Source organism: Ostrinia furnacalis, unplaced genomic scaffold (assembly GCF_004193835.3).
Source record: "Ostrinia furnacalis isolate ACB-3 unplaced genomic scaffold, ASM419383v2 OfSCF5357, whole genome shotgun sequence".
Lineage (NCBI taxonomy): Eukaryota > Metazoa > Arthropoda > Insecta > Lepidoptera > Crambidae > Ostrinia > Ostrinia furnacalis.
In genome coordinates, this window is record NW_021135596.1 from 90,745 (window position 1) to 116,113 (window position 25,369).

General features: G+C 34.7%; 1 protein-coding gene across 13 annotated transcripts in view; it reads left to right on the forward strand.

Moving 5' to 3' along the window:
* The window catches only part of dsx (transcription factor doublesex), a 204,150-nt gene that overhangs the window by 45,143 nt on the left and 133,638 nt on the right, over window positions 1-25,369 (forward strand). For 2 of the 13 annotated variants that reach the window (XR_003656551.1, XR_003656552.1), the window contains exons 2-5: window positions 7,811-7,954; window positions 15,562-15,643; window positions 15,898-15,995; window positions 19,296-19,470. Coding sequence is in view for 2 of the 13 variants with exons in the window: in XM_028315896.1 (XP_028171697.1) it covers window positions 7,811-7,954 (144 nt within the window). In the remaining 11 variants the exon portion in view is untranslated. Of the gene's footprint in view, window positions 1-7,810; window positions 7,955-15,561; window positions 15,659-15,897; window positions 15,996-19,193; window positions 19,471-25,369 lie in introns of all 13 variants that reach the window. The other 11 variants (XR_003656556.1, XR_003656558.1, XR_003656555.1 and 8 more) reach the window with 6 other exon arrangements.

Sequence of the window (25,369 nt, forward strand, 5' to 3'; positions counted from 1 at the left end):
ACTCATCATATAGGTCGATGTAACTGTTGAAGTTGTAGTTCACTAACGACTTCCTGAGGCTTGATCGTGCTCGGTGGCGTGACGCGCCCTCAAGCGTGAACGAATCAAAAATTGTGTACAAACTCAAATTAAGGATCTAACTAGTTGACTTTTTGAAACAATCGATTTTTATTGCAAGACTGGTTTTGTTGGATTTTTGAAACAATTGAGGATCGTTTTTATTACAGTAAAAAGACATTCTACTTGAAATGATTGTGTACAAACTAGTTTAAGTAACTTAGGGCTTTGGCTAGTTAAATTTTTGAAACAATCGATTTTAAATGCAAGACTAGTTTTGTTAAATTTTTGAAACAATTGAAGATCGTTTTAATTGCATGATGTAAAAAGACTTTCTACTTGAAATGGTTGTGTACAAACTCAAAAATAAGGATCGAATAGTTGACTTTTTGTAACAATCGATTTTGTATTGCAAGATTAGCTAGGTACTCGTATTTCTCAAGTGGCTCGTGTTAAACTTTGGACCTACCTTTCATTTCTTTAGGGCTTCATTTTGTAAATCCTTTCTTAGCAAATGCCTCAGTCCTAGTTTCAGCGCAATCTGTATTGGGCAACAACTGGCTATTAATGCACCATATGGACCCATTGAAGATTGGTGTAAGGCCGGTATAAGACAAGTGGACAAATACTGAACAAAAACACATATTCTGTCGAAATTTCGATAGATCAGATAACATTTTAGATAGATAGAGCCCGCTGAAAAACAGTCTGACAGAGAAAACTTATTAAATCGATCCTATTGGCACCCTTCTGGTACGGAACTTTAAGGCTCAGTTACACCATCTTATTTTAACCATAACAATGACAGTAACCGGTGCTTTTTGTATGGAGTTGGACAGGTTTTTGACGTTTGTCAAAGTTAAACACTCAGCCTAACAGTTTCAAATTATTTTGCACAACTACATCAAGTCGTTGTAGCACAGGTACTTGACATGATTGCCCTCCTTCTGCACGTGGGTAAGAAAACAACGTGAGCCAGCAATAACGCACATTCTATGTAATTATACAATTAAACTGTCTATTAGATGATGGTTAGTAAATGGAAGATGATTCAGTGTCTTTTGTTTCTACTTTGGAACAATTCTGTTGTAAAGTCCTTATTACTTTATAGTTCTTAGTCCGTTCAGTAAAACGGCAGTCAAACTGGCGCGTATGAGAAATTTAACGGTTTTCTCTATTCAAAATAGCCAGTAAAATTATGGTGCAAAGCCTGGTTGACTTCGATAAACTTAAGTCACGATGTTGATACTTCTGTCTATAAACTTTATGCCCACATCGTTTAAGTAAAGAGGTTTAACAACTTTTTTTAGTATAAAAACGTCTCTACCGTTATTACTGGCCTATTTGTTCTTTTTCATTACAGATTAATTGTGAAGAAGTGTTACAAAAAGGCCATTAGGAAACTTGTGCGTACTTAATAGGCTATCTGTAAATAAAAATCAAAACTTTTTACTTTAATTGCCTGCTCAAAAACGAACGGCCGCGTCCACGATTTGGCGCGAAAAACTTTTTCCCCGCGCCATTACAAGAGCAACGTAAACAGAAATCTCTACGAGTGAGCCTGCCGAGCTTACGTAGGCGTTAGAGAAAAAAAAGTGGTTCTGTATTCAAAGTTGGCTCATCGGCCAATCGCGAGCGCGGTAGGCGTGGCTGAGCGCCGCCATTGGCCGCCGCCGCGATCACGCCGCGCGCGTAGTGATGGATAGCACGATTATAATGTTATTACGAGGCAACGCTTTCTCGAAACATTAACCGATTTTAACATTAATCGATTTTTACTAGATTTTCACTAGCGGTTTTCCTCACTACTAATACTAATAAATTCATTTGCATTTAAAACGACGCTGCAAAAAAGCGTACGAACATAATACTGGGTCAGCTAATAGTTTCGTTGTTTTTTTTAACAGCTTATTAAATTTTTAGTCGGTGGCGAACTGTACTAATGACTTGTTCAAAATGAAGTGTTAATGAAGTTGGTATTGGCTGTAATTACGTATATAACCAACGCAACACTTTAGTGCTTTGCCAGGTTCATATGAGTACTTCACTCGGCTCTGATTTATGACTTAGTAATAACTGATCATAAAGTTAAAACCCAAGATTTACGTCCGCCGTTAATCCAATATGACCTCGAACGGTCAAAGTTCTGCGCTCCTGACCGATATAACATAAAACTCCTTTGCTGATTAAAACTGTTATTAAAACTTGGTTTTAAAATTCAGTATAAACCCATTCCTAATTGCGACCTTTCGCAGTTTATGGGCTATTATGTTGCCTGCATGTAAAATGCTGTTTAGTTTAAACTAAAACGACACTATTTTTTTATTTCTTACTAATAACTACTTTGAAGTTTTATGAGATTTCTAAGATTAATAAATAACATTAAAATCTGTTGCCTAAACGATGTTATTAAAGCTTTGAAACTAGCCAACTTTGCATAATTGACTTGTGATTGCTTTAGTAATTATTTTATATTAATAATAAATTTTAAATGGTATTCCATGATTTGAATCGCAGTGTATTTTATTTACTTCGTTATAAGAGATGCACATTTCAATTAAGCTCGTGCGCTATAGGTGTATTGTTAATAGAATACTTATCTTGTGACAAAACATTTCATTTATAGCCATAAAAACGCTACTGACACAATGTATTAATTTAAGAATTGATTACCTCAATACTATTTAAAATGAATGTGTCAGAAAAAGCACAAAATAAAAACAAAATTATGCTTCTTCTGGGATTTTGGCCCAGCACATCACATCTCTCCGTCAGCCGAGATTGCGATAGTGATAAGGGATCTAATTAAAAAAATAACTACAATCTAAAAGACTGTCGATAAAATAGCGCAGTTATAATAAGTGTGAAGCAGTTTTACAAGTTTTCCTTCAAATTCCTACACTCCGCTTATCTCCGCAACTAACTTAAACACGCTACGCCATAAAACGACCATTGTTTCTTAACCGTTCACTGGAAAAGTAGTGGATGGAGGCCGCAGTAAAACGCCTACCATACATATTTACTCACTTTGTCTAATGCAATGTGGCGGGGAACGAGTTTTTATGTCACTTAATGCGCGCTCGGACAACTTGAAAAGCGCGTTTTATGTAAAAACGTGACAGGAATGAATTTATGCTGGATTTGCTTTTGAAGTGCCATACTAAATCATCACTGAATTTCAAATTTTGCAGTTGTGAGCTTATAGGCGAGAATTAAGGCTTTATACAGAAAAAACAAAACAAAAGGTAAACGAATCAACCAAAAAACATAATTATTTTAAACCGTAATTTATAGCTGGCACAGGCAGAAGTTGAAGCATTTTCATTAATAATTTTTGTCATTAGATTTAAACCTTCAAAATGAAGTTATAAGCCATAATATTTGTAATTAATGTAATTCTCTTAGATGTATTCCAAATACTCTACTTGCTCGTATCTACTTTTAAACTAACTTTTTTATTCCCAGCGAGACTTACTTTAGCCATAAAAGTCACTCGAAGTTGTATAACGTCACACTCCTCGATTTTCCTACCATAAAATTTAAGTCAATAAAGTTTTACTACCATTTCGACGTGAGGTGCATAATCGATTTCTTTTATATCGATTCCGAGTTACAAAGTAGCAGCACTAATTAGCGGGGAAATATGGCGGGAGTTTTGACGCCTAGGGCTTATTCCAAAATTTGGGTAGGAATCTTAAGTTTGAAAAAAGAACGTCTTAGAGTTATTCGAAATGCAAGTTATGTTTTTTAAATGAGCTTGGAATGAAAAGTTAACAGCCAGTAATTTGTAGTTATCGATACCCAGCCTGTGGCACAGATCATAATAGTTTTTCCGCTTTAAGTAAGTATTTTCCAAATCGATTTATGTGTAGCATTGCTTGATTGCTGGCAGACAATCCATGATAAAGCTGACGTGGGCTAATGAAGTAATGCTGCGATACGCCATGTTGCGTCGTAAACCGAACAGTGGAAAGCCATCTCGCCATAAAAGCGATGTAGTAAAACCCGGCCGATGTCTGGCGCAATGCGTCGCTGCTGCATTTGTTACTTCGGGAACGGGCATTACTTAGAATCTTCATAAACGGTTGAAACCTTCCATTTTGGTTGCTAGTTAGAAAAAGCCAGCTTGACTTTGAAAATGAAAATTGATATTTATTAAGTCCAAAAATATTACAGCCTACATTATTGGATCACTGTTACTGTCAATATAAAAGTGATCTTTCTGACTTAAATATAATTATTATAGAGTAAATAAACAATGACAAACAGTAATATATTTCAAAATAAACATAGGTACCATCTTTCTTTATGCATAAAAAAGGGCCCAGTGAATGCTCTGGTCCAAATATTAAAAATAAGTATTGAAAGAGCGCGCTGCAGTGACATTGTCTGTTTCTAAAAAGACTTGCATGAAAATGTGTGATATGTACTCGTAGGAGTACACTTCAGAGCGTGACGAAGTATGCCCAAGTGTCCTTTCTAGCGCTGAATAGCGTTTTTATGTCCTACGGCCACGTTTGTGGACAAAAGGAAGTCATAAAAAGCTAAGTGTCTGCCGTGATGCGCGACCTTCTGCCTCGGCTTTACGGCAGTGACGTACCTACCTCGATTATGTTTAATCCTTGTTTATGGTTACGGTCTCGATTGTGTTTCACGGCTGACGATTGTCGATTTTGTTGCTCGACGCACCTTTGTTCTTGTATAGTGATGGGAACGAAGCGGAGATCGTACGATGTTCACGTTGTAAAGTTGTGAGAAACTTTCCGAGAACTATCAACGCTTATGGATCTACAGATCTACACCTAGTATCTACTTCCGTTAAATAATATAAAATACATCGCCAACACTAACGTAGTTTGTATTTAATTCACAATAAAGTTTTTATGCTGTCGTTTATTCCAAGACATTTTTATTTTTGTAACGTGACACTTTATTAGATCAATTAAGAAAATTAAAACAAAAAATATTAATTGACATCAGGAAAAGTCACTCTAGATTTATAGAAATATTTTTTTATGCAGAACAAGCAGGTATTTGACCGCAATCGCATCGATAGATTTGTTTCAAGTCAATTTTGACGCAAATCGTTGATAGGTGTTAGGCAAACGAAATAAAATAAATAAGTATTTTACCTTATAGTTCTTGCAACTCACAAAGGCGAGTGATCTTTACGATAGGGTAATGTCTATCAAAACTTTTGAAAAACGAACAGTAGTGATGTAAAGCTCACCCGCCTTAGTGAATTGCAACAACCATATACATAATTAGGAAACTTTTAGTCACCTTATTTATAGTGTAAACTCTTTGTAAATCTACAGAAACTAAATCAATGAACATAACTAATAGCTTTTCAAACGGCCCATAAATACTTGACAGCTATTAACGTTGGTATCTCAATGCAGTACAAGTAATGCAACGCGATTTTACAATCAGATCAGTGTTTTGCACAAATTATGGCCGCCAAGGAATATAAATGTCAATCGACTATTATGTTTCGGTCTGTTGTGATCACCTACGATACTTAAGTGCTCTATAAAGCTATGATAGTGGTCAGTAAAACAATAAGATTAATAATAATAACGGCTGACATATTGTTACTTGATTCTGATTGGCAGGCCACCTGGATTTTGATAGAGTTTGGTAAAGGGTTGAGTTACAGTTCATTTTAAACTTCTGAGCTAGGCAACACTGCTTCAGGCGTATATACAGGAAAGTATACAATATTGCTCAGTTGTCTATATGTATTGCAAGCCCCTTTGTAAGTAATTCAAAGTTACAAGTGGTTGTGTCGTGCCTTATTGTTTTACCTAATAACAAAAAGCTCTTGAAAAATGACGTCCACTGCTGGACAAAGGCCTACCCCAAGGTTTTCCATAATGAAGGGTCATGCGCTGCCCGCATCCAGGTTCTTCTCGCGACCTTTACCAGATCGTCGGTCCACCTAGTAGGAGGCCTGCCCACGTTTAACGTCTTCCCGTCCGTATAAGCTCTAATACCCAAATAAATAAAATAAATATTGTTTCTTTCCGATAATTTAAATCCATAATTTTGTGGGTTAGTAATACAAAAATTAACTTAATCTAAGGTTAGTAAAATTGGTTAAAATAACTTTAAAGAAAAGCTCTATCTAGTCTTGAACTTTTTAGATTAATCCAGGTTAATGTCTAACAACAAATAATATCATTCTGGTATTTTTAATAATATAAATAAGTGTAATGAAAGCAAGCATTTGTAACACTTGAGTCATAGCAGTAATCTAAACTATTTCGACTCTTTGTTCCCATAGCTCTTGAGTTGCACATTCCCCGAATTAATCCTGAAGTAGTTCCGTCAAACGACTGTATATTTACATTATGACAATTTCACGGCTATTGTAAACAATGCCATTGGATATAATGTAAATATTTACATGACGGCTTAAGCAGAAGTCGCGCTGTGAGAAGCTTGAATGAAAGTGCCGTTTTATTATTATACCTAGCTTTTGTCAGCGACTTTGCCCACCTGAAATTCAATTTGTTACAGGAAGACCGACTTACTTGAACGTAAGAATCGTTGTAATTGACCAATAACCGTTGAGTTAGAAATTATAACCTCTATGTTGTCCTGATGTATAATGAATACTTTACTTACTATTCTTAGGTTCTGTAAAGTTTCATCAAAATATTATGTTCAATGACTTTTAGCGTCATAGAGTAACAATCCATCTATAAACTTTCGTATGTATTTTACTTACTTAATAGGATTTGAAGGAAAATAAATAAATCTTAAGCACCTTTTCGGAAAGATCAATGCAAACTGGGTATTATAAGTAAGCGGACTAACGCCGTATTCACAAACGATGCTTGCTCAAGTGAAGCAGCAAATCGAACGCACAGCTTGTGGCACAGCGTTGAATAGAGCTCTGTGATTATTTCGTGTGTGATCCTGTGCGTCCACGCGCACTGTGAGACCTCATAGTAATGTTTGTGAATACGGGCGTATAGCTTCAAAACATTAGGATCTGTGTGCTAGTAAGAGCCTAAAAACTTTAAAATTAAAATATTGGGTTTTTATTTGTTTAAGATTTAATTGTCAGAAAGGCTTCTTTGCCTGGAGTCAATAACACTTGGACAGCTGTCTTTCTGATGTTAAATCTTTTAAGATTTTATTCGTCTTATTTGCATACCAAGCCCTGTCCAAATTCGACAAGTTTGATAGATCGGCTTGTGATAAGTACACTCAATTTGGCGAGGATAAATCATAATTAAAATGTAAAGTAAAACGCTTTTATTTAGAGGTTAAGAGGGGTAAACCTTTGTAATTAAGTCTATCCCAAATTACTAGTTCTTAAAAAAATGTAGCCCTACGCCTTTGCGTTATACAAGTTCGTTCATCCATTTCAGCCAAATGACGTCCTCAGGCCTGGAAAAAGAACTCCCCAAGGATTTCCACAACTAACCGGTCCTACTTCCAGCATCCAGTTATATTAGTACTAAATACTAACGGGACCATTCCCACCTCTCGTTCCCACCGCTACAACTCCTGTGTAGCTAGGATCTACAGCTTGACCGCCAATAAAAACCCAACCAGTGAAGGCCAAGTTTCTCCCGGGGAAAAGATCACTGTCATCGGACCTGCAACGAAATTAATGAGAAGAACATAGGAAGAGTTTATAGTAATAGTAACTACATACCTACTACAGTAATAAAATATGTAATTAATAGTAGGTACTAAATACTACACGTAAATAACGTGTTCCTTTCTTTTTTTCCAGCGGTGTCCCTAGAAACCCTGGTGGAAAACTGTCACAAACTCCTAGAGAAGTTCCACTATTCCTGGGAGATGATGCCCCTCGTGCTGGTCATCCTGAATTACGCGGGCAGCGACCTGGACGAAGCCTCGAGGAAGATTGATGAAGGTAAGTCTATTGAATAGATGATAATTTAGTTTTAAGAGCAGTGAGAGCAATGAGCAAACGGTCAGATTCTGTATGGAAACTTTTGGATCATCATCATCATTTCAGCCACAGAACGTCCACTGCTGAACATAGGCCTTTGGCCATAGGCGGTGACTTTTCATCTCAAGATAAATACTTTGTAGATGATTCGACACTTAACAATTTGAAAGGGAGACAATTCATCTGAGGATGAAATATCCTCGGTTGAAATACCTTTAGTCTCCCAGATTCCCATTTCGTATTAGTTAGTTTTAATCATATAGCGCCTTCCTACAACCTTTATGAGGTCATCTGTCCTTTTCGATCAGCAAGAGCCAAAATATCAAGATTATTTATTCTTCTAAAGAATGGATTAAGTGATTTTACTGCTGGCCTTTGTTTGCCTATGCCCTGACCATTGAAAAGAAATAAACAACCTTTGTTTTAACTGATCGAATCCAATTTATCGATTTGATTATTTTTAAAACTCATTGGCGATATTTTACTCGTTTTTATCCACCAGTTGTGATGGACAACTTATTACCCTGAAAATAGTGGCTACCTACTTTAAGCATTTCTTAGTCAATATTTGAAATTCAGTATCTCTTGTAGAACATCTAATAGGTGTCTTAGACAAGATTGATATGGGTCATTATAATGATTCACTGTAGAGTGTCAAATTGCTTTCCACCCGTTCAGAGAACTCTAAGCACATTCTGTCAACTATAATATGGGTTTTCTTGGAGGCACTATCTCATACAGATGCCATAGCTATCAACGAACACGAAATTCGATCCTTTCTCCTGCGCGAATGCTTCCGGCTCAATATGACATAAAGTGATCTCTTTATAATAGTTATTCTTGGATCCCTGAAATATCTAGTTGCTGAAATCTATCTATCTTTAAATGCCTTTGGGGTTCGTCTTCGTACATAGGCCTTCTCTTCCACCTTCCACCGACCGCGACCAGTTGCATCAGCGACGTGGTGGAAGAGATTGAGAGCCGTATATGGAGATGGGCAGAACACATTGCACGGATAAACCAGGATCGTTGGGCCAGAAAGACCTTGGAGTGGAGACCCACAATAACACCCGCGGCAGAAGAAGACCGCCAAAGATGGACAGATGACACCCGGCAACAAGTTGCTGAAATAATAAGACAACATTTTCGACTACTTTTTGTGTTTTTTACTCGTCTTTTTCATGTATTTTAAAGCTCACTTAATCATAGATCAGATCTACTACGCCTTCATAATGATTAAAATAAAGTCGTTTGCTCATTGCTAAATCATTTGCATTTTAAAGCTCACGAGATTACAGTAAAAAGCATTTAGAAATATTATGTAACTTCTTACATATGAAAGTAGTTTATTTAGAACCTGGAACTTGTCTAGACTAAGTGAAGTTAAAATTGCATACAATATTACTGTTTCCTCGTGCGTTTCCAAGTTTTGTTTACAAGAACGATACGCTAAGCGAACGTTCCTTCTATTGTTTAGTCACGTCCGACGCAACACACAGCGGAATACTTATTTTGAACGAAACACTTATAATTAAGTTGTCTAACATAACAGAGGAGTTTCTCGCTGTATGTCGGATAAAGGTGTGTTTACATTGCCAAGTGACTTGTACGGAGCGTGCTAATTCTGTGCCATAGAAACTGACAATCTTTGTAACAAAGTCGAATAAAATTTGATAGTGAGATGTCAAAAGTAAGTAGTTGTAACAGAGTTGTGACACCGATTTTTGGAAACCTATCAACTAAGAGAGCTCGCAACAAAGCGTATTTGTTAGCTTGAAACTTGAACTAAAATCGTACTGTTACGAGCTCGCTGGTAGTTAATAAAAGGTACAAAAAATCGACTATGTACACTCTCCTCTGTTACAACTTACCTCAGTCTCCCCTATCTAGTGATACAGTCAGCGTCAAATAGTTCGTAACACCCAAACCCAAAGTAGCCAATAAGTTCGCAACACGTCTTTGTTACAATTGGAATAAGGTTGTGTTGTCAACTTTTAGACTACTTTGGGTGTCACGAATTATTTGACGCTGACTGTATGAGTAAAGCTATCTTTCATTTCAAAGTAAAATTAAGCTAATTGAGATAGTTCAATGTCTCTATGAGACGATTTTATTCACAACTAGCTGACCCGGCGAACTTCGTACCGCCTTAGCGTAGAGATTTTCTTAATATTTTTTTCCGTAAGAACCATCCTTGGACTTCCACAAACATTTAAAAAAAAGAATTATCGAAATCGGTTCAGCCGTTCACACGTGATGCCGTGACAACGCGAAACGGGTTTCATTTTTATATATATAGATTTACAGTCAGCGTCAAAAGTTCGTGACACCCAAAGCAGCCACAAAGTTCGCAACGGTTTATTACAATGGTATAAGGTTGAGTTGTTAACTTTCTTGGGTGTCACGAACTAAGGCTGGGCTGCACCATCTTACTTTAACTTTGACAAACGTCAACAATCTGTCAAACTACATACAAAAAGCACCGGTTATCGTTATAGTTACCGTTAAAGTTAGGTGGTGCAACTCAGCCAAGTATTTGACGCTGACTGGACTTACAAAGTTGTCAGTTTCCATTGCACGAACTGAACGCATCTACGAACTTCGTGCATGCCTCATGGTATTGTAAATGTATAGACAACAGCACATCGGCTCTACATTTCTGTTGGTAATTCGCTCTTAATACAAACGCTTAAGATGTCACTAGGTTAGCTTGATGTGCTGTCGTCTGTACCCACCTTAGGTATTCGGTGACGATGTTAATATCTCAAAAAATCACTTTACATGGCAAAAAAAAAACTAGGGCCCGGATAAATCTATAGAAAACGATTTAAATTTTAAGAGTTAGTAACCTAGTAGGTTGAGGTGAGCTTGATTTGAAACCTCCCTTCCCCCGTGCAGTAAAACTTTTATGAGATATTCTGAAGTGACGCAAAAATAGCCTTCCGCACATTTCATACATTTCAGGACATTTTGTGATAAACGATGATTTTGTACGGACTAGGAAACGATTACTATTAAGTACCATTAAGTTTGTGGACATAACAATGTTTTGTTGTGTTTCGGCGGTTGGAGGTGAGGTTACAGTTCTTCTGTACTTTCACTTTTTCATCAGGTGAGATGCAGGCTCAGGGGTTTTGAATTAAGAAAGTACCAGATTTTCCCCCTGTTACGTATTATTCTCAGTCGGTACACTCTTGTCAGAGTGGCCGTGGTCATCATTGTGAATCACGATGAGTGATGTTCCTCACAATACGGCGCCATTCCTCGCGGACTGCAGTTTTTCTTTCGTTCCGAGCACTTAGTTACGGCCTTGATCTGGTCTGTCCATCTCATTGGTGATCTACCACGTGGTCTAGTGCCCTCAACCTTTCCCTGCACTACGAGACGCTCTATGGAGTCGTTACTGCGGCGAGATACATGGCCGAAGGTTAAAATATGTGACTGAACTGTGGTTGTTAAAAGTATTGTCAGGAACTTATGGAAATTATACTTCCGGAGCTTTACTTTCGGCTACCCTTCTGCCTACTATACACATTGAATTTTATATTGTATCAAATATTCAATCAGACCTTCAAGTTTTTAAACATCTTCACCGAATACCGAATATTATTATTAAGATACGAAAGTTTACATACTCCTTTTCGCTGCTTTTACTTAGATCTTTTATATTCTATCAAAAGAATTAAGTTATTCTTCTTTAAATACGTACGAGAGCGTGAAAAGGAGTATTAATTTCAAAACCTTTATTTTTCCATTGATCTTCAATGACGAACATACTAGTCATAATGGGTAATCAATTCAGTGGAGAAAAATAAGGGTTTCTGTCAAGCGCGACTGTAGCTTTGTACCAGTGAACATTTTATTTAACATTTAATCAATGCATTTGTTACAAGTTTTAATACATTATTAATCAACTGTTTTTTCATGAAAATTGAAGTATCAGAGAACAGTCTGTTTAAACTGCTAAATAACATGTTCATCGGTACACTTTTTAACTTGGAAAAAACTGCATTTGTAAAACATTGGTATGTGTTAATTCAATTAAAATCTGATGCTAACATAAGCATCGCAGGATACAATAATTAGGATCATTCGGCAAACGATTCCGATCATTAAATATTTAATAAGTTACAGAAATTGTACTTAATCGAAATAAGTAGTTAACATTTTTATTAAAACTGTAAAATACGTCAAAAATTTGAGCGGTCTTATTAGTAAAGGAACAGCAAGTTTAGGAAATTAATTGAAACATTGAAATTTCATAGTAAAATTAATTTCAATATTATTGAAATTATACAAATGAACGCGGTAGCATTGTTTGTGTTAATATAAATCACTGTACGTTAAAATTTAAATGCAGTCTAATTACCAAAAGTAAAAATTAATAAACTCATTTTTAAGTGGCTCATTAAATTCGAAAGTAGCTTTTTAACATTAATTTTTCACAGGACGTTGGAAGGTACCACAGAATACATAATAAGGCCCGCACTGGCGCCTGTGGTAATTATCAAGTCGGTGTATTGTCGCCTAAATGTCAAAAAGGCGTCAGACATTTTTTTCAACCGCATCCAAAATTAATTCATATTATTTATAAAGTTTATTAAATTTACTTTACCTCAACGCTAATGTCACTGGCCAATTTTATTTACATATATTAAATGATAAATGGACCTTTGCTTGTAAATAATTTAATTTTTCAATAATTAAAAAGTACAAAACATGTTTTCGAATTGTACCTATTCATGCTCGCCGCCGCGCCGCGCAGTGACTTACTGAATGGCTTGTATTTTATTTGCACCTACCTACTTTATAAAAATAAAAAATCACTTTTAATAGAACTGCTACGCTAAATCGTTTTTGTATTGTTTATTATTATTAAGACAAATTAATGTTTCTCTGTAAGTGATTGCATTGTAATCTTTTTGAGAAATAAATATCTTTAATATGCTATTTATAGTTTCCTCCTTAATATAAAAAATAATAAATATCTTTGGACAATCTCACACAGCGCCATCTAGCCCCAAAGTAAGCAATTAATATACTTGTGTTATGGGTGCTAGTTAACGGATATACTACTTATATACTTTTTTTTAAATACATACATATTATACATAGTAACACCCAGACCCGTCACAGAAATTAAAAACATGCACAATGTTTCTGTTATGGGCAAACCGGCCAGCGATTCGAGGACCACCGCAACATAGACAATTTAACTAAAAAATACTTGCTTTTAACTGCGGAGTCGCTCGTGTTGATAAAATGATAGCTGACTTCTTGGCGGGAATCTGAAGCGTCATGTTAGCGGTTTTGTTTTATTTTCTCAAATTCGTGTTTGGGCGACTATTAATGTGTAATAATGGTGGATTACTAACCATTGAGTGTTCGTGAACGTGCATGAGTGTGGGCAAGTGAAGCAAAACAGTGCATTGTGATTCTTCTGGTTCTCTCAAGTTGTCCATAGGAGGTCTCAGTAAAGCACCACCATTTTACTGAGACTCAAAGGGTGGGAGGGGTATCATCATATATAGGTATATCATCTATCATCGTTTATTAAATCATTACTTGATTTTTGTAAATTGTATCACTTATAGTATACTTGAAAATGGCACAAATCAAGTCGACCTCGACGTGTATTGCCAACATCATCAAAAAAGAAGAAGAAGAAATGATAGCTTGATTACCTCACTATTATGAGTACAAGAATAAAAGTATCACTTCTTTAAATTAAGAATAGACAATAATTGCGTTATTAAAACTAATTTTGTGCTACATTTGTCTGAATATTGAAAAGGCACTTAAAGCTACGTTTTGTGCCTGACATGGCGAATTGGTGACATAACTTCCATTTAGCTGATTTAAAAGATAAAGCTCAGTGTCGACTGGCCACGATGTAATTAGCCCGCGGACAATCCAGAATATCTACGTAGCGTATCAATAAAAAAATGATACAACAATGAGAATAAATAGGCACAAGAAAATATAAATATATTTAATTTGCAAATCTCGATTAAGTAAGATAATCGATAATATTGCCACAAGATCGGACAGAACTTTGCCTTATTTTTTTCAATTTTATTTCTTATAAAAGTATCAATCTTATAAAGTGTAGTGTACCTAATCTAAAATTACCCCCTACTTACATGGATTAATCTCATCTGCATATTTAATGTTGTTTCAATAAGGAAGTGCTATGTCAATGATTCACTTAACTGTGCTCTTTGTAGCGTAAACGAGATTTTACTTAAGAAAATAACATCAATTTGTAAATTCCTCTCTTCAACGGTACTTACTATATTTTCCATTAAAAATAACAAACTACTTGAAAACTGGAAATCAGCCGGGCAATATAACTACTTAATGTATTCCTGATTCGTTCATGCATAATACATTATCAATTATTTGTCGATAAGTTGGGCGTGGTTGGGCAAACGGTCCTTCGGGGGATAAGCTTGGCGAGCATGCTTGGCCACTTGTTCGGTAGCTTATTTGAAAATATACAATGTCACTTATTTTTCTAAACGTTTTATGGCTTGGTATGTAATTATGATAGTAAGTTTGGAAACTTTCTGAGATTTATTCCATTGTTTTATTTTCTTTTGGCCGAAAAAAAACAACCAAGCCATAAAACGTTTAGAAAAATAAGTGACATTCTATATTTTCAAATAATTGTTCTTAATTCAAATCGATCCACTTTCGTTTTCTAATTTGCTGTTCCGACGACCACAAGAATAGTGACATAAATTGAAATCGAAATGATGAATTTTAATTTATGTGACGGGTCTGGGTACTCTGGGTGTGACTATGTATAATATTTATGTATTTAAAAAAAAGTATATTAGTAGTATATCCATTAAGCTAGCACCCATAACACTAGCATTAAGTTGCTTACTTTGGGGCTAGCTGGCGCTGTGTGAAATTGTTCAAAGATTTATTTATTATTTATTTATAAATGAATTTTTCAAGAATATTTTCCTTTATGTAATGATGTTTGAGCAAATCGTTTCCGAGGGCCCATTCACGTGCGATTATAGTTAATTTAACAACGTGCAAAAGTTAAACGACAAAAGTCATATTCTCAGTATTTAATAGCCTATCTAGGTACATATTTGCAACACAAAAAGATAATCCTGTATCCGTCGAATATAATGACTTGGGAAAATCCTTGATTTTTAAATATTCACTTATCGCGCTTGTTGATTCACTGATTAATTCCGTTCCATTTCATACATCATTCATTATTAAATAATCTTTAATATCTTAGTAGAAGCTATGTTTTATTGTTATTTTATATGCCTTATTAATATACCACTACTTACTATTAATTACACGCGTAACACGCTCGGAGCACAATTAGTATTTTTTTATTTATAATTATTTTGATGTTCACTAGGTGTTGAAATAATGTCATTTCCATGAAATTATTGTTTATTATGAAATTATAATAAAAAATGTTATCGAGTCGGCTGCTTTTATGTTTAAATTATTTTTATGTTGTGTAAAATGTGCAGTTTTTTCCATTATAGTGTTGTGCTATGCGAGTGTCGATAGCTGGCGTTTGTCCACAGGGAAGATGATCATCAACGAGTACGCGCGGAAGCACAACCTCAACATCTTCGACGGCTTAGAGCTGAGGAACTCGACTCGCCAGTACGGACTTTAATAGTAATATAGTTTTTCCAAAACACACACACACATAAATACACGCACTAACAAACAGCCAAAAAATACATACACCGCCACAGTATTGCGTTCAAATTATAAAATAATATTTTACAAAGTATTGAGATTTTACTCACAGATTTACTTTAGCAATTTTTCTAGTTTATTCTAGTTTAAAATTAATTAATAACTTAGCGGTTACCTTAACTTTAACAACTGAAATATTTCATGTTGTTTTTCAGTATCAAAGAAGAACATCATTACAAAGCGATATCTTTCGGGTTGCAATGATTCATTACAAAAAAAATATCACAAGATCCATTTAAATTAGATTCATAACGTGAGTATTTGTATTTTTAATCAAGTCGGAACGCTGTGGCTGACATGACACACAACAGAGACATGATGATATTATTTTCAGGGCTGTTTCAATTCTGTGATATTTATTATTAGTAATTTAAATTAGATTTTAACTTTATCTTTATTTAGATCTTAATATGATAACTTGATAACAGCCTTGAAACAGAAATACGAAATACACACAGTCAAACCTTTGAATAATTTCCTTGTAATTAATACATCAAATTATCTCCAAATATTAATTGTCTTTAGTTTGTTTTTATTAAAAAAAAGTAAAAAGTTTCTTTTATACTTTCAATGGGAATACCTTAATAAAAAACGTAGAACAAAAATACATAGATTTAAACACTATTTGTAGAGACATCGTTACTAGTCACATGCAGTACAGAATAATAAGTAGTAATAAAACATAATATATGTGAGCATAAAAATACCACTTATTTGCTCGGCATGAAAATTTATTGAAAAACAAAGAAATTAAAAGCTGTTGTGATGCACAGACATTTTCATTTCAATTTCATTATTTCGATTTCAGTTATGAATATTCATTACCTGTCCATTTTGAATAAGACCCATATATAAATATTAATCTTGTCTTGATTGATTGTACTACTGGTATGAAAATATTAAAATAAAATATTGAACTAAAAATAAAAAATTGGTGGATGAGTCTTCCAGCGACTTGACTCACTTTTAGCTTGGTCTGATTTGTAACTGGGCCTCCTATTGTTTTATCGATAAATACCAAATCAACAAAAATCTTCTCTAGAATCTTAGAGTGGGCCCAGATGCCGGAAGAAAAAATATTTAAAAAATCAGTGCGGCGACTTGGCCCGTGGACCAAACTAAAAGTGGCCCAATTCGCTGGAAGACTCGTATGCCCGGTGGCCTAAGTCCTTATCTAATTCTCTAATGTCCTACAAATGTAGCACAGCAACTATTACTTACCAAGTAACAAAGATAAAACAATAGAATAGGTTTCCGTATTTTACAGCAAGATCCTGATGAGATAAAATATATTATCCAGGCAAAAGAAGGATCGAGAACGTGTCTCCTTTAGACGCGAGATTTGATTCCCAGTTTAATGGCACAGGGCAAAGGCAAATTAATAATTGACGATCGCCAAGCCACCGGCTATAGCCAATTGATTTATCTATTGTCTGTCTCGCACGTCGATGTATTAATATCACACAACACACACTCGTGCGCATGCGATGATTCAGTGCGCTTTGAATTGCAAACAAAACAATGATATAATTTTACGCGATCCCTATTTACAGTATACGTCCTTTGATGAGGACTTTTATAGCTAAAGATGGGAATGGAACATAGTAAATGTCAAGTATGGAATAAACTCCACGCCTTATTCAGACGTTAGCATAGTTAAGTAAAAAGTATCATTGTTTACAATTCAAAGGCTATAAACACAAACAGTAAAATGCATTCGGAATCTGAATTTGCAATACTTACAATCATACTGTGTCCCTAAATATCTCAATAAACACTTCAATTGTGCTTTGAACAAAAAGCCTTGGAAAAGTTTTCTTGACTTCACCATGACATTTCTGACATTTTAATCTTCGCCGCCTAAATCAAGAGTTACTAAGTCCAGTCTAGTGTTGCCAACTTATAATAATTGACTTAAGTAGAGTTGAAAATATATACCATTTAATAGTAAAATACAAATAAGAATAACACCACCAAGTCATGTCGTTTCAGTTAGTCCCTACTATGTGTCAACAAACTACATTATTTTAATGTAGCTGGGTTGAAATAATCAATCCGGTGTAACCGACATTGCAACGTCATTTAATCTAAAGCGAAGTAGCTACCGCAAACTGACTCATTTTGTATTTCCCACTATTCATGTGTTAATTTTGACTTCACCTTAGGGTAAACGTGTTAAAAGTTGGCAACCCTCGGCATTTATTTTCAACACTAAGATTATTGAAAGGCGGACGGTAAAGAGAACGACGTCTATTGCCCCCTCAATATTTACGATGCAGCTTCTTTGAAGCTGGTAGTGTTGCCAGAAATCGAAAGAGCATCGATTAAATTTAAATCGAATACTTTCAAAATTACACGACACAAATACAAGGAAACTATAAATGTTTTCTCCAGTTAATAACGGAATGATGCAGGTTTCATGTTTGCACTCCAATGAATTGTGTGCTTGCAGAACTCTACGTAAAGTAAGCTTTTATAAATTAAACAGTACCTACATTTTCCATGCTTTCGGTAGTATACTTGTATCATACACTTTACTTTTAACTTAAAATAATTCTAAGAATAGTACAAATCTCCATTTCTCAAGGTAAAAAATGCACAGCTAGATCAATAGTGTAAACATTAAAATCTGTGTTCGCTCTAGTAATGTTGGAATCAGTGACAAATCGCAGATCTATTAAGAAACAACAATGGTATACTGTTTCTCATTACGTAAAGAAGCAAAAGTGTTAGTATCTACAATGTAACCGATTCGTCCGACTAGACTTTGACCGGTGCATCACTAGCGTTACGATGCGCGCGCGCATTATTGCGTCTCATGTCTTTATCTTGAACTTGGACATTAGCCAATTGCACCTAATCGATCTAACGAGCAAAATGCAATGAGCTTTGACAGGGATACGATTGGTATGTCCTTTGCTACTTTGATCAAAATTTTGAGAATAATAAATTGACGTTTGTCGTAACAATATGAAAGCGATTTTAAAAGGGCTATTTTGTTTTTAATTGTCATAACCCCACACAAGACCAAAGCATATTCAGCTCAGTACGAAGGTCTAACGGGACTATTAGTAAATAATTTGTGCAATACAAATTACTAATATTCTTTTCAAATAAAAATAAAAATACTGTTCTCTTTTTGCTGTGACATTAATATTTTTGATAGATATCCATAAAGGTTTTATTGAGATATTTAGGCACATTTTTCAGTCTTAAAGGCACTCCTCGAATAAAGTCGTGCCAGAAGGTAACAGCACAATGCAGAAAGGCATCAGCTATCCTGTTACCTACCGCCGATGCAAAGCAACTTTGTAACATTGCAACTTCGGTTTCCACATAATTACCATCTGTCTCTGTCTACACAAACAATGTAATAACAATACTAGTCAGATAAAAGTGGGCTGACCAAGTATCAATCGTACACTAACCAGTAGTGATTTCCACTTTCCAGTGACCGGACGAAGGTGGCGAAATTTGCAATATAATTTAAAGTGACAGTGTTGTGATAGTGTGTGATGTCGATGTTATTTTATTTTAATTTTCTTTTTTGTAGGAAAATGCTGCAAAGCGAAATTAATAATATAAGTGGTGTACTATCATCGTCGATGAAGTTGTTTTGCGAATGATACTTAGTTTTACCAGTGTGTGTTGTGAGGACGCGTGCTGTGCGTCGCTGTGTGTTGCGAACTCAGAAGAATTGTGAACGGCTAGCTACAAAGGACTTTTAGGTGAGTTTAGACTTTAATGTAAACTATTTAGGAGACATTTTTCTGAATTTTAATCCGCGAAAAATTGGCAGTAAAAATCGCTGTCTTCTCTTTAGTTAATGTTTCATTAAAATGTCTTCTGAATTTTTCAACCTATGATTTTGTCTTTTCCGATTACGTTCTTATGTGATTTATAATTTTAGTTATAAATCAGGTAAGTGCTTAAATGTGTATAAATTACTTTTACTCGTGGAAGTGACATTCCATAATTCAGTGGTAATTTTGACAGTTCAACTTTTATGAAAGTTTTATTGTGTAAACGACAAAATGAAAAGATTTTCAAGCATAATATTTCAGTGCTCTCTACTTTTTAATGACTTACGAACCGGTAGGTATTAGCTTTTTTAGAACTGAATTGAAATATTATTGTCAATAAATACAAGAACTGAATTGTGGAATGAGCCCCATATCTATAATCGCTACTTCTCCCGATTCCGGAATCGTGAAACCACACTTATATTATTAAAGCTATGTTATCGTTTATAACATAATTAAAACGTGACGTAAATTTTAACCTTGCTATTTGAGGTTAAGTAACTTTTGGGTCTTTTTTGTAACATTTCAGTTTCATAAATCTCTGATCTTTTCAGAGAGTTATGAGTACTTACATTTATTGCTTTTCAAAGTACGTTTTATTTTCAATACTATCTCGCATTGCGATGGGGCTTAGGTTATGGATTGATAAATAAGACAAGAAAAACATTTTTAAGCATATTATTAGGGATTAATTAAAGGATTGGCGTAACCCGTAGCCTTTAGGTGTTTTTGTAAGGTGTTTTAGGCGTTTCAGTTTCATTTTCTGATCTTTTTAAAGATTTAAGAGTACATTTATTGCTTTTAGAATTAAGTTTTATTTTCAATACTATCTCGCATTGCCATACTGGTGGACTGTAAAATAACACAGTCTTATTTTAATTATTGAGTTAATTCTATACCGCGGTAACAAGGGTAAACTGCGCATCATAAAACAGTCGTCCAGATTTAACGACGTTTGATTAAAATGACATTAAATAACATTTATTTATACTGTAAACTAACTTAGATACAAGAAAATCTATTATTTTATAGACAACTATGAATTTTATATGGGAATAAAGTTCCTATGTTTACTTTGACAACAAACAAAAAAAATATTCCGTATCATAAGACGTCTCTCAAGACTCGGTTCGAACATAAACATAAATCTTGTTTGAATATTGAAATTCCGATCAAAAGCCTCAATATAAATTACTTGATATTGAATCTAGTTCTAAGTTTCATTCTAAAATACGCATCAAATTTTTGAGTGTAGGTAGGTTCTTTAGTATCGTTTCATACTGAGTTAGAACACAAATAAACTACTGTAACTTTCTCGTTACAATGATTACCACGTTATCAACTTAGTCATATGAAAATGCATAGTAATTATTTTCACATACTTTATGTTTCAAGATACACATCCAGTCAGATGGTCTGAGACAAACAAAGCGCCACAAACTCTACTTTTATCACTTTCCCATCACAACGCCCATCCCCCCTCCCCCCATTCCCATAACTCAGCCTCGTTTACAGTTTTATAATATACAATTACAGATTGTAAAAATGTTAAATGGATCTTCGTAATGGCGTACGTTGTAAACCCGCAATAATGAAGGATATAGGCAAATTGTATTTAGTTCCCGATTCGCAGAAATGTAATAAAAATTTGCAATTATGTTATGGTCGTATTTTATACGTGCAGCACACTTGTTAGCGGTTTTATTCGCGAACAAATGCTCTAAGATGGTTTATTTTCAACTTTCTTGATAACGAAGTCACTGTAGTTTTATTGCTTTTTGTATCCCAAAACTAATTGGACATCAACAATCAAGCGTAAGAAATGTTACACAAAATGAACCAACGATTGATGATTTCTTTACCATAGTAGGCAAAGGTATCATGTTATTTTTCATTTTTACTATGTGTTAAAATCAAATCATGATTTTGCAATTTGAAATTGTGTTCGATAGCAGTTTTTTGGGTTTAACAAAGTCCCCAAAACGACATTTTTGCACCTGTCATTATAATTACAAATGTGTAACCTTAAAAATGTAATAAGTATTAATCTTTTTTAACCGACTTCAACAAAAGAGTTCTCATTTGCACTCAACTTTAAAGAGTGGCGTTTTTTAAGGTAGCCGAAACGAAACAAACAAAAGCGAGCCCATAAATACGGCGTTCAACTACAAAAATGTAGGAAGGAGCTCATTTTCAATTACCCGCGCGCTCGTAAAGCTGCGTACGCGCATTTTATAATTTCCTCCCTTACCGCAAAACAGATTACCCGTATTCCCCTATGTTAGAAATGTGCGCTAGATTACTTTGAAACTCTTTGCTTTTTAGGGTTCAGTATTAACACAAATTGCGATTAGGACAATTATACATTAATTTTTATTTCAAAAACTTTGTTTTTGTTGTTTTAAGATTTTGACAGGTAAATCAAACTCGCAATTCGTAGATAACAATACTATTGTTTCTAATTTTTAAGAGATTCTATTTATTCATTAATTTCCTGAAATTTTCTAATAATCACCATTAGAAAATGCTTAAACAATTTCAGGAAATGAATGAAACATCCAACCTAACAAACTTTCTAACTTCTTTGTAGAGCCAACCCTAAACCTATATTTCAATGTCATTTCATGGACATTGCATTCTAATTTCGACAGTAAATACATTGCCTGTGCCAAAACACAAACACAGTTCTTAGCTAAAATTAAATTAAATACGGAACCCAAGACTTTGTGTTCAGTTCGCCCTTTCCCTTGGTTTGTTTGAGCAGGGCGACTGCGGTAGGTCCCGCGGTGTTGTCTCAAAAGTTTTATGTCTCTGCGCATGACCTGACACCTCCCATATAAATTACTATGTTAAAGTATGTCGGTTTGTTGCACATTTCAATGCATATTAGAGTATAGCTCTACTTCTTGTATTTTGGATTTGAGTTAGTGAAATGTTTCCAAATCTTAATATTGTGTAAAAAAACTCCTAAAACTCTATTTGTGTAAGTAGGCATTTAAAAAGCACTTTTACACGTCCCAGTATTAACCCTACCACTGCTTCGGGACAATAAATGAGCCAATGCTGAGAAGAAGCAGCGCAAGAAACTCGGTCACTATTGTCAGCCGATTGTGAACGTCTTATCCTAAGTTTTGTGATCCCTAAGAGGTTTTAATCGTCTCATTTAGATTAAAATCCTAGCTACAGGACGTCCACTTCTGAACATAGGCCTCCCCCAATGATGTCCACATTGCCCGGCTAGTAGCGGCCTGCATCCAGCGCCTTCCTGCCACTTCTATGAGGTCGTCGGTTCAGTTGTTGGTGAAAGTCCTAGGCACGCTGCGGTTTCCGTATTTAAAATTTCTAGTATTATCTACATACTTACCAATAATAATCCATTCGCGACATTTACAGACAAATCTTTGCATTTACTCTGTTGCCAGTAGCGCCACTTCTTGAAATTACTCTACAGATGTTATATAAATTGTGATACAATGACATCAGGTTGTAGGCCAAGCTTCAATATAAAGGGCATTAGCCATCTTTAAATTGTAACAACTGGTAAACAAACCGTTCAAGGCAAACATTATTTGACATACTTTACTTTAGGTTCATAATTCTCGAGATAGGTTAGAACTGCATTCATTATATTCATTATACATATTGTCCCCCACATTATCTTAACTGGTTTGACCCAGCACCACGTGTATACATTTTATTAATAAGTTTATCGTCAATGTTACTAATGTGCAAGATATAACTGCACCGTGCAACCTCTGATAAGCTATCGGCATTTAATTACATTATTAACTTATATTCTGTAGGTGGATTTAGTGATCTAGTTTTGTCTAGCTAAGATGAAATGATGCTAAAAACTGTTTTAACAGCAAATGTTCTCAGTCCAGTACATCTAGGATTATAGAGTCTATAAAACACCTGTGAGAGGATGGGGAATAGGCTAAAGTCTTCCCGTGCGAGTGTCAAAACCAGCGCCGAAGGAAAACTAAGCTTTTTTTTCANAAAAAAAAAAAAAAATCAAAATTATTTATTCAGTTTAGACCACAAGTGGCACTTATGAAAACCAGCGCCGAAGGAAAACTAAGCTTTTTTTTCAAGAATGAAGGGTCATGAGATTGTGTAGAGTCGTCTCCATTAAAAAACCGTTCATGTTATGTAGGTAGTACACATTGTGGAATTTTTTAAAAAAAAATAGGAAAATTGCACTTATGAAACTTTTTCAGTCCTTTATTATTGTTAAAGTTACCAACATATAGGTCTATCGTTTTTGTTTGGTTGTTTAGTCATTCCTCTTTTCAATAGGATTTGAGAACTGAGGTTCTGATTCATACTTAACCTCCAGTGAAAGACTTTACAGCGAGACTGACTGACCAACATCATTTTATAGAAATACATTAACGATAAGATCGATTTTGGTTCGCCAATTACGTTAATTTTGCATTAAACACCTTTGATCTTTGGTCTTTGCTGATTCGGGTATGACAATTTCTTTCACTGATAAAAATGCAGCTAGGTTTGGTTATCTTAACATGCGAGTTAACGTTCATAAGAAAAACTTTCGTAACTTTGTATACGAGTATGTCTAGAGACGGTAATTGATTTAATACCATCCATTCCTTATCTCCTCAACATGACCTCATGTAATAACTAATTATTCTGTTTATTTAGCTACAGCATCTCCTTGTTTATAGCCAGTATAAAATCTTTATACCCTCCTATTAGGTCATTGACATATTATTTAGTTTATTTACATTTTACGTCCACCGTTTTATGATAAAAACAAGTAAAAACATCACAAATCCAACTCGTGTATGGAAATTATTGTTTTTATTTTAAAACACATAGCATCTCTTATTCTATTGACATGTACCATTATGTTACAATGTTGCAGAGGTGCGTGCGTCTCTTTCCCGCTTTAAATTTTCTGTACAAGTTGGAAAGGGATGGAAGTGAAATTTTACGATTCTGCTTCGTGAATAGCTGCAAGGTCTAAAACAATTTCATCGCTTATTTTGCTCTGTGACTAATTTTATGCCAATAGCAAAACGATGGGGAAAGATTCCGAGACATTCTATACCTTCCGATGGATACTATTAAAGTGGCTTTTGATGCAAATTGAATTTTCGTAAGCACCTAGCATGAATAGAAACTGTTTGCTAAATACACTGTCCAATTGCAATGCTGTCTTGGAAACATTAGAAAGTATCATTACATTACAATTGAAAACACAATATTATCATAACCCTTTTCTTAGTTTAGTTATCTGCATTGCCATCTTGAGATAGGCGATGCAATAGATAGTTATTTTAAGCTGCCATCTTACATACATCTATGTCTAGTGTGAATATTTTAATGTTTTTTTTAATCCAAATGCAAGTAGGCAGTGTGATAGAGCAATATTAAACACAATCAATAATAAAATGAATTCAAAATCATCTTGATAAATAACAAAATAAAGAGGTGGGAAGTTATAATAACTTAAGTATTGAATAGACGATATATTATGTTAGGTACTCCTCCTGTCCATACAAATATATTTTTACAATTATGGCCCATATGCTCCTGAGCCTAGCCAATGTTAGCACATCCATTTGTATGCGATGCAACAAAGTCAGCAGTGCTACTATAAAACTCAGTGCTCATTCAATGTTTTATATCGGAGTTATAACGAAAACACGCGAATAGTTAAATTTATAACTGATTTCAATGTTTATGATTGTATTGTCCTTCTGGGTTTATAAAATATTATTGTGTTGGTTTGTAATGGACGGATTTCTGTGAAATTTTGCAATTATGTAGTTAGAACGTTTCTTGAATTACTAAAATA